Source organism: Capsicum annuum, unplaced genomic scaffold, assembly GCF_002878395.1.
Source record: "Capsicum annuum cultivar UCD-10X-F1 unplaced genomic scaffold, UCD10Xv1.1 ctg4037, whole genome shotgun sequence".
Lineage (NCBI taxonomy): Eukaryota > Viridiplantae > Streptophyta > Magnoliopsida > Solanales > Solanaceae > Capsicum > Capsicum annuum.
In genome coordinates this window covers 9,561-19,655 of record NW_025847663.1, presented here as the reverse complement: position 1 = coordinate 19,655, position 10,095 = coordinate 9,561, and the positions used below count along the sequence as shown (strand labels likewise).

The 10,095-nt window shown below is 44.3% G+C and overlaps 1 protein-coding gene across 3 annotated transcripts; it reads right to left on the bottom strand.

Annotated features, from left to right (window-relative positions):
- Nucleotides 1-6: 6 nt before the first annotated feature.
- On the bottom strand, nt 7-5,051 carry LOC124891744 (tyrosine-protein phosphatase RLPH2-like). Of its 3 annotated transcripts, none has more exons than XR_007049844.1 (3): nt 4,390-5,050; nt 4,134-4,304; nt 7-273 (listed from the first exon to the last, which is right to left on the bottom strand). XR_007049844.1 is itself a non-coding variant. In XM_047403390.1 (3 exons), exons 1-2 carry the CDS (start codon nt 4,976-4,978, stop codon nt 4,140-4,142), a joined length of 693 nt encoding a protein of 230 aa, XP_047259346.1. In that variant the 5' UTR covers nt 4,979-5,051; the 3' UTR covers nt 7-273; nt 4,134-4,139. The 3 variants fall into 3 exon arrangements, 2 of the variants coding, with proteins under 2 accessions (XP_047259346.1, XP_047259347.1); XM_047403390.1 differs by having other exon boundaries at nt 4,134-4,243; nt 4,390-5,051; XM_047403391.1 differs by lacking the exon at nt 4,134-4,304 and having other exon boundaries at nt 4,390-5,046.
- Nucleotides 5,052-10,095: the final 5,044 nt, after the last annotated feature.

The following is a 10,095-nucleotide window of genomic DNA, read 5'->3' as shown; positions in this document are numbered from 1 at the left end:
GGAAGGATCCGACAAGCACCAAGTGGCACTTTTGAAGAGTTCAAGCAGCATAGACTAGCGGTCACATTGAAAATTTTGTAGATAAAGTGCTAAAGAGAAGTGACCTGAGGAATTTCCCATACGTCCTTCCTTCCACTAAGGGCGGTAACCTTAGGTATCCTTGTGTCCTTCGCTTTCAGGGTTTTAATCTGCTCTTCAACAGCTTTGTCTTTCTCCAGCAGCGATTAGTTTGCACGTTTTGATTCCTTCCTCAGTTTTTATAGGAACATCGTCCTACAAAGCAAAAGAACGAAACAAGCTTTACAAATCTTTGAATCGTCCTACTGTTGCATGTTTGACGCTATGCAATGACACGATCAATGAGAACTCTTGAGTTCATTTATAAAGCATAAATCAAACTTAAAACATCTTCTCTAGATAAGCAATCTAGTTACAGTGCTTGTCGAAAAGTTAAAAGATGGATCAATGGAAGGAACAATCTTGAGCATGAAAGGAAGGAACAACGCTTAATATAAGCGACCATTCCTACTGACAAAGAGCTGCATGTCACACTACACCCCTATTTTCGAATTGGAGGAAAACAGAAACATTACTACACATTTCTTACTGATATGAACAACTATAGAACACTTTACAACGATAAACAAGAGAAACCCGACAAAGTTTGAACTAATTTCTGACATACATCACCTAGTCCTTTTTCAATAAAGGACTATAGCAGAACTTTGGACAACACGGAGATGGACTTTCAACTTCAGGAGACAACCCAATTGATGGGAAGTGATGAGGGCGGCCGAATTCCTAAACACTGTTGGAAATTTCAAACGAGTTCAGGCTGAAGAGGATGTGTTATAGTAGAAAGGGGACGACAGAGGTACATTGAAAGTAGGAGCAGCTTACAGGTTGATGGATCACCCAACTCAACAGAATCCTACGTGGCCGTGGACACAAATTTGGAAATGCAGAATTCCATAATAAGTTTCATGTTTATATGGCTGCTCGCTAAGGAAGCATCTCTGACCCAGGATAATGTAATAAAAAGCGGGATAACCTTATGTTCTAGGTGTTTCCTATGTGGGGAAACTTCAAACCTATGTTGCTCGGACTCTTTAAAAACGTCGACCGGTGTGTGTAGGATCCTCCAAAACTAGTGTATTTTGAAGGATCCGACATGGTGCGGCAACATTTTTGGAGAGTCCGAGCAACTTAACCTCAAACTGTAAAACATCTATTTCTACACTGCAAATATACTCAGCATCTATGGAGGATGTTCTTGAATCTCAAAGGCATATCTTGGACCATGCCTAGGACAGTCACTGAAGTTCTAATAAGCTGCGAAGAGACACGTGTTATTTCCGAAGCCAGAGGTAGATGGAGAATTATCCTTGCTTCAATATGGTGCGCAACATGGAAGAAATGAACTTCTAGGTGTTTTGAAAGCACAGAGAATAGCGTGCAGAACGTTAAGCTAAACTACATTTTATTTTTGTGTTTTTGGTGTAAGCAATTATACTCGAATGACATTGTCTCTATAATTGATGTTTTAGACTCAATTTAGACATAGAGCAGTCGAGTTTTGAGTACATCTGTATATAATGTTTTAGTACAACCCATGTACTGTTGTGATATAATACAAAGTTACGAAGTTCAAAAAATATAAGTGATAACCGCCCAAATCAGTGAAGGTGATACGATCCAACAAGGAATTGATACGGATAATCCGCTGATACAAAATCAAGATAGCATTATGATAGCCAATCGATCAATAACATTCGATGCAAACCCAAATTAGATAAGAGTCGGTCATATTAGTACAGCACATCCATTGCGCTCAATACGAACTCATTTCACGTCCAATACTAGATGATCTGTATTTGAAAGTAAATTAGTAGTTCTCTGAAATTAAGGGGTTTCTAAATCTCACACTTATATTTCTAAATGGACATATAAGTGTAACTATAATAAGAAGAGTCCCGCAGAAAATCAAACCTAACGTAAGTGCAAATAACAACTAAGTCTTAATCTAGCTAATTAATAATGCTCCACGCATTCCATTCTTAGCTAAATCCATATCGATTTCAAGACATATCTTCGTATATCATGTCATTCTCCTGAAAGATTGAGCTTACATTTCTGAACTGTCTTCATTTATGCACCACGATCCTGTGTAATCTCACCTCACCTTCATTCTGCTTATGGAGCTAAAATTGCGCATATTTCTTATTGGTTCTACTTATTCTAAACTTACTCTTTGTCTTACTTCAACACCTAAAACCCATACTCTTTATGGTACCTCTAAGTAGTTCCAACTTCCGAATGATTCACTTGTTACATATCACAATTAAATACAAATAGCATGTATCATGGGGTATCATCCTGTCTGCTATCGGTACTACCCCATCCATAAGTAGAGTAAACAAATACTACATATCCATAAGTAGATTGAACAAGTATTTAATTAGGACTTAGGAACCAACATATTGGGGGATTGGGGTGTGTGCGTGTGTGCGTGCGTGTGTGTGTGATAGTGTATCACGTCCACGACAAAAGACAAGCTATTGACAAAAGGAATCACCCTGAAGCACCGGTACAAAAGCTCAACTTACAATCAGCTAAAGAAGAATGATCCAATATCGGTATCATTACATGAAACAGTTGTCAAATGAAACACTTCCAATACACAAGCCCAGTAAATGAATAATAAAGATAAACCATTTTCAGAACTAGTATGTTAAACAATAATTCCAACTTTTGGAGAACTCCCGAGTAGTGCCAATGGTAAGTTAAAACAATATCATTTGCAAATAGCATGTCCCTTGGAACCTCAGCATACTGTTTTGTACTATTGGTACTACACTAGTCCACAAGTTCATATTATGAATTTAGGAAACCATAATATCAGGAATAGACACCGTGCATTTCACGTCCAAGACTAAAGACGAGCTAGTGATAAATGGAATCACTCCGAAGCACCAGTACAAAAGCTCAACTTACCATTGTGCTAAAAAAGAAATATCCAAAATCACTATCATTATATAGAAAAAGAATCTTCAAATGAAACACATTAGATAAACAAGACCATAAACCATTTTCACAGCCAGCACAGTAGTCTGAAATTCACCATCGACTACAACAACAACATACCCAGTGAAATCCCATAAGTGGGGTATGGGGAGGGTAGGGTGTAGGCAAACGTTACCCCTACCTCGTGTAGGTAGAAAAGCTGTTTCCGAAGGATCCTAGGCTCAAGTACAAAAAATCAAAGTAGGTATAAAAGGAAAAACAACAATGAAGAAAAGCAACTAATAAGTGTTAAAAGTTGCTTTAAGGAATAATACACGTGATTTATTTTTCGTTTTTCTCTGGCTTTTTTACATACAACTCCTAGTGAAATTGAGATTGCTATTTTTGGTAGGAAACTGATTAGTTGTTTCTGTTATTTTTGGTAGCAAATACGTTGTCTTTTAATGGTATTTAAGCTATTTTTAGTTGTAATAGCGACTATTTAGGGAGGAGTTGATGATCAATAAAATATGCAGCTTTACCAGAAAAGAAAAATAAACTTCTCTGCGTCTCTTCTCTTCTAACTGATCTCTATTTTCAGCCGCTAAGTTCTTGGCTCTCCTTGCTACGTTATTTTAATATTATTAAAACCAACAATAAGGAAACAACAATAAAAAAGTAGTGCGATAACTGAAACACAATATACAACAAATTCACCATCAACTAGGAAGGTAAAAACATAAATTATATGTTTAGGGTACTTTGAGGGCAAAGAAATGAAAAAGTCAAGAACTTTACTAGTATTTGGACCTCTATCACAGTAATCACCCAAGAAAATGATAAGGGCAGTCTCAAAATCAGATGGACCAATACAAAATTCAAGATTTGACCATAAATTTTGAAGCTTTTCTTTGTAGCCATGGATGTCACCTATACAACAAACCACCCTTGGCTCGAGTCCAACAAATCAAAGTAGGTACGAAAAGGAAAAACGACAGTGAAGAAAACATAGCAACTACTAGGGAAACAGTAACTATTAACGACAGTGAACAAAACATAACAACTAATAAGGAAACAGTAACAACAACAAAGTAGTGCGATAACCAAAACACAATAAACAACAAACTCACAATCAACTAAAAAGGGGCAACCCGGTCCACTAAGCTCCTGCTATGTGCAGGGTACGGAGAAGGGTCCCGCCACAAAGGTGTATTGTACTTAGCCTTCCCTCTGCAAGAGGCTGGTCACATGGAAACAACTTGTCCAGTTAATCCAAGGCTCTCATTCAAACACACAATCAACTAGGAAGGTAAAAACAGAAATCATAACTAAAACCAATTCAACAGGCAAAAGCCAAAACAACAAGAAGACAAAACGGAACCATACCAGCAGAACCATGAGGAACACCATAAGACTCAAAAGTAGGAGCATCATCATAAATAGACCCTTTATAATCAATACCCTTTACAGCATTAAACTTAACACTATGATTCCCAGCCCATCTCCTCCCTTGCAAATGCATATTCTCAAAGCCTTTACCTTTATACCACCCTTCTCTTTCCTCATTCATTTCATACTCTTTCCATGTTCCACAAAACTCAGTCCCATCAGGTAGACTGGGAAGTACACCCAAGAATGCCGCAAATGCAAAATCATGATTCCCACACAGAAAAACATGGGATTGTTTAGGATACTTTGAAGGTAAATCAATGAAAAAGTCAAGAACTTTACTAGTATTTGGACCTCTATCACAATAATCACCCAAGAAAATGATAAGGGCAACTTTACTAGTATTTGGACCTCTATCACAATAATCACCCAAGAAAATGTTAAGGGCAGTCTCAAAATCAGATGGTTCAATACAAGATTGAAGATTTGACCATAAATTTTGAAGCTTTTCTATGTAGCCATGGATGTCACCTACACAAATCACCACTCTTGGTTTTGTGGGGGTTGGTGGATTATTGTCCTCCATTGTTTTTGATGTTTTTTGTGTCTGTATGTAAGTATTGATGGAGTAAATATTGGGAGGAAAGTGATTCTTGATTTATTTATTTATTTATTTATTTATTATTATTATTATGTTCGGGTCAGTTTTTGTCCACTAATTTCATGACATATGGATCATTTTCCATTATCACAACAGATAGAGAATAACTCTACCCTTAACATGACACATCATGATTCTCGACGTACTCCATTGACTCTTTACTAATATTTGGACCGCTATCATAATTATCATCCAAGAAAATGACAAGGGCAATTTCAAAATCAGATGGATTAATACATGATTCAAGATTTATCCATAAATTCGGAGTTTTGTTATGTAACCATGGATGTCACCTGTACACAAACCAAGTCCACCCTGAAAACTGTGCGCTATAATACACCAATTTAGTCCATTTGCGTCGTTTCACCCATTTGATCACCCAAACCACTCCGTTCTCAAAAAAGGCCCACACTAGGCCGGTCCCTAGCCTGCCTGGGATAGCCTGGTCAAATTTTGACCAAAATCACGCCCGAACCCTGGACCCACCCCGAAAACCGTGGGCTATATAGCATACTGATTTAGCCCGAAAACTGCCCATCCACGCCGTTTCACCTGTTTGACCACCCAAACCTCCCTGTTCTAAAAAAGGCTCACACTAGGCCGCTTCACAGCCCGCCTGGGGCAGTACGATCGATTTTTGGCCAAAATCACGCTCGGTGCTTAGGCCCACCCCAAAAATCGTAGGCTATAACACACCGATTTGACCCGAAAAAGGCCTGTTCGCCTGTTTGACTATCCAAACTGCCCCGTTCTAAAAAAAAGCCCATACTAGGCCGTTCCCCGGCCTGCTTGGGGCAGCCCGGAAGATTTTCGGCCAAAATCACGTCCGGTCCCACCCCATTTGCGTCGTTTCGCCCATTTGTCCACCCAAATGGCCATAAAAAAATAAACGAACCACACTGGGACGATCTCCAACCTCCTTGGCACACCCCGATCTATTTTCGGCCCATAACACGCTTGGACCCCGGGCCCACCCTGAAACTGTGGACTATAGCACACCAATTTGGCCTGAAAATGCGCCGTTCATGCCGTTTCGCCCGTTTGTCCACCCAAATGGCCATAAAAAATTAAACGAACTACACTGGGACGATCTCCATCCTCCCTGGCACGCCCTGATTGATTTTAGGCCCACAGCACGCCCGAACCCCGGGCCCACCCCCAAAATCGTGGGCTATAATCCACCGATTTGGCTCGAAAATGTCCCGTTCGCGCCGTTTCGCCAGTTTGTCCACCCAAATGGCCACAAAAAATTAAACGGACCACACTAGGACGATCCCCAAACTCCCTGGCATGCCCCGATCAATTTTCGGCCCACAGCACTCCCGAACCCCGAGCCCACCCCCAAAATTATGGGTTATAGCACACCGATTTAGCCTGAAAATGCCCCATTCGCGCCGTTTCGCCTGTTTGTCCACCCAAATAGCCACGAAAAACTAAATGGACCGCACTGGGACGATCCTCAAACACTCTGGTACGCCCCGGTCGATTTTTGACCCACGCCATGCCTGGAGCCTGGGCTCATCCCCAAAACCGTGGGCTATAGCACACCGATTTGGTTCGAAAATGCCCCGTTCTGGCCGTTTCTCCGGTTTGTCCACCCAAATGGCCACGAAAAATTAAATGTACCATAATGGGACGATCCCCAACCTCCCTGGCACGCCCTGGTCAATTTTCGGCCCATAGCACACCCGGACCCTGGCCCACCCCCGAAACTGTGGGCTATATAGCACACTAATTTAACCCAAAAATGCCCCATTCGCGCCGTTTCGCCCGTTTGTCCACCCAAATGGCCATGAAAAATTAAACGAACCATACTGGGACGATCTCCAACCTCCCTGGCACGCTTCGTACGATTTTTGGCCCACAACACGCCCGGACCCCCCAAAACCGTGGGCTATAGCACACTGATTTGGCCCGAAAATACCCCGTTCATGCTGTTTCGCCCATTTGTCCATCCAAATGGCCACGAAAAATTAAACGGACCACACTGGGATGATCCTTAACCTCCCTAGCACGCCCTGATCAATTTTCGGCCCACAGCACGCCCAGGCCCCGGGCTCACCCCCGAAACCATGGGCTAGGGCACATTGATTTGGCCCAAAAACATCCCATTCACGTCGTTTCGCCAGTTTATCCACCCAAATGGCCATGAAAAATTAAACGTACCACACTGGGACGATCCCCAACTGCCCTAGCATGCCTCGACCGATTTTTGGCCCACAGCACACCCGGACCCAGGCCCACCTCCGAAACCGTGGGCTATAGCACATCAATATAGCCCGAAAATACCCTATTAACGTTGTTTCGCCCATTTTTCCATCCAAATGGCCATTAAAAATTAAACGTACCACACTGGCACGATCCTCATCCTCCCTGGAACGCATCGGTCGATTTTCGGACCACAAAACACCCGAACCTCGGGCTCACCCCCAAAACCGTGGGCTATAGCACATCGATTTGGCCCAAAAAATGGTCCGTTCGCGCCGTTTCGCCCGTTTGCCCACCCAAATGGCCACGAAAAATTAAACGGACCATACTAAAATGATCCCCAAACTCCCTGGCACGCCTCGATCAATTTTTGGCCCACAGCACGCCCGGACCCTAGGCCGACCCCTAAAACCGTGGGCTATAGCACACCGATTTGGCCAAAAAATTTTCCGTTCGCGTCGTTTCGCTTGTTTGTCTATCCAAATGGCCATGTAATGATCCCCAACCTCCCTGGCACGCCCCGATCGATTTTTAGCCCACAGCACGCCCGGACCCCGGGGTCACCCCAAAACCGTGGGCTATAGCAAACCGATTTAGCTCGAAAATGCCCCGTGCGCACCGTTTCGCCCATTTGTCACTCAAATGGTCATAAAAAATTAAACGGATAACACTGGGACGATCCCCAACCTCCATGGCACGCCCCGGTCAATTTTTCACCCATAACACGCCCAGACCTCGAGCCCACCCCCGAAACCGTAGGCTATAACACACTGATTTGGCTCGAAAATGCCCCGTTCGCGCCGTTTCGCCCTTTTGTCTACCCAAATGGTCACGAAAAACTAAATGGTCCATACTGGGATGATCCCCAACCTCGCTGGCATGCCCCAATCGATTTTTGGCCCATAGAATGCTCGGACCCCGAGCCCACCCACGAAATCGTAGGCTATAGCACACCGATTTGGCCTTAAAATACCCCATTCGCACTCTTTCACCAGTTTGTCCACCCAAATGGCCACGAAAAATTAAACGTACCATACTGGGACGATCTCCAACCTCCATGGCACGCCCCAGTCAATTTTCGGCCCACAACACGCCCGGAACCCGAGCCCACCCCCAAAACCGTGGGTTATAGCACACTGATTTGGCTCGAAAATGCTCCATTCGCGCCGTTTCGCCCGTTTGTCCACCCAAAAGGTCACGAAAAATTAAATGGACCATACTGGGATGATCCCCAAACTCCCTGACACGCCCCGATCAATTTTTGGCCCACAGCACACCCGTATCCCAAGCTCACCTCCGAAATCGTGTGCTATAGCACACCAATATTTCCCGAAAATGCCCCATTCGTGCCTTTTCGGTCATTTGTCCACCCAAATGGCCACGAAGTATTAAACGGACCACACTGGGACAATTCCCAACCTCCCTAGAACTCCCAGTTGATTTTTGGCCCACAGCACGCCCGGACCCCGGCCCAATCCCGAAACTGTGGGCTATAGCACACCGATGACTTGAAAATACCCCATTCTAGCCGTTTCGCCCGTTTGTCCACCCAAATAGCTATGAAAAATTAAACATACCACACTGGGATGATCAACAACCTCCCTGGCATGCCCCAATCGACTTTCGGCCCTCAGCACGCCCGGATCCCGGGCCCAACCCCAAAATCGTGGGCAATAACATACTGATTTTGCCCGAAATTGCCCCGTTCACGCCGTTTCGCCCGTTTGTCTACCTAAATGGCCATGGCAAATTAAACGGACCACACTGGGACAATAACCATCCTCCCTGGCATACCTTGGTTGATTTTTGGCTCACAGCACGCCTGTACCCTGGTCCCACCCCCGAAACCGTGAGCTATAGCACACCGATTTTGCTTGAAAATGCCATCTTCGCTCTGTTTCGCCCGTTTGTCCACCCAATGGGTACGAAAAATGAAACGGACCACACTAGGATGATCCCGAAACTCCTTGGCATGCCTCGATCGATTTTCGTCCCACAGCACACCCGTACCCCAAGCCCACCTCTGAAATCGTGTGCTATAGCACACCAATTTGGCTTGAAAATGCCCCATTCGCACATTTTCACTCGTTTGTCCACTCAAATAGACACGAAAAATTAAACAGACCACACTGGGATGATCCCAATCTCTCTGGCATGCCTCGATCAATTTTTGGCCCACAGCATGCCCAAACCCCGAGCCCACCTAAAAACCCGTGGGCTATAGCACACCGATTTATCCCAAAAATTCCTCGTTCGCGTTGTTTCGCCTGTTTGTCCATCCAAATGGCCATGAAAAATTAAACGGATCACACTGAGACGATCCCCAACCTCCCTGGCAAGTACCGGTCAATTTTCAGCTCACATCACATCGGACCCCGGGCCCACCCCCAAAACCGTGGTCTATAGCACACCGATTTGGCCTGCAAATGCCCCGTTCGCTTTGTTTCACTCATTTGTCCACCAAAATGGCCACGAAAAATTAAACAGACCACACTAGGATGATCCCCAACCTCCCTGGCATGCCCCAATTAATATTCAGCCCGCAGTACGCCCGGACCCCGGGCCCACCCCCAAAACTGTGGGCTATAGTGCACTGATTTGGCCTGAAAATGCCCCGTTCACGCTGTTTCGCCCGTTTATCCTCCCAAATAGTCACGAAAAATTAAATGGACCACACTGGGACGATCCTCAACCTCCCTAGTATGCCCCGATCAATTTTTGGCCCACAGCACGCTCGGAGCCTGGGCCACCCTCGAAACCATGGGCTATAGTACATTGATTTAGCCCGAAAATGCCCCATTCGCACCGTTTCACCCGTTTGTCTACCCAAATGG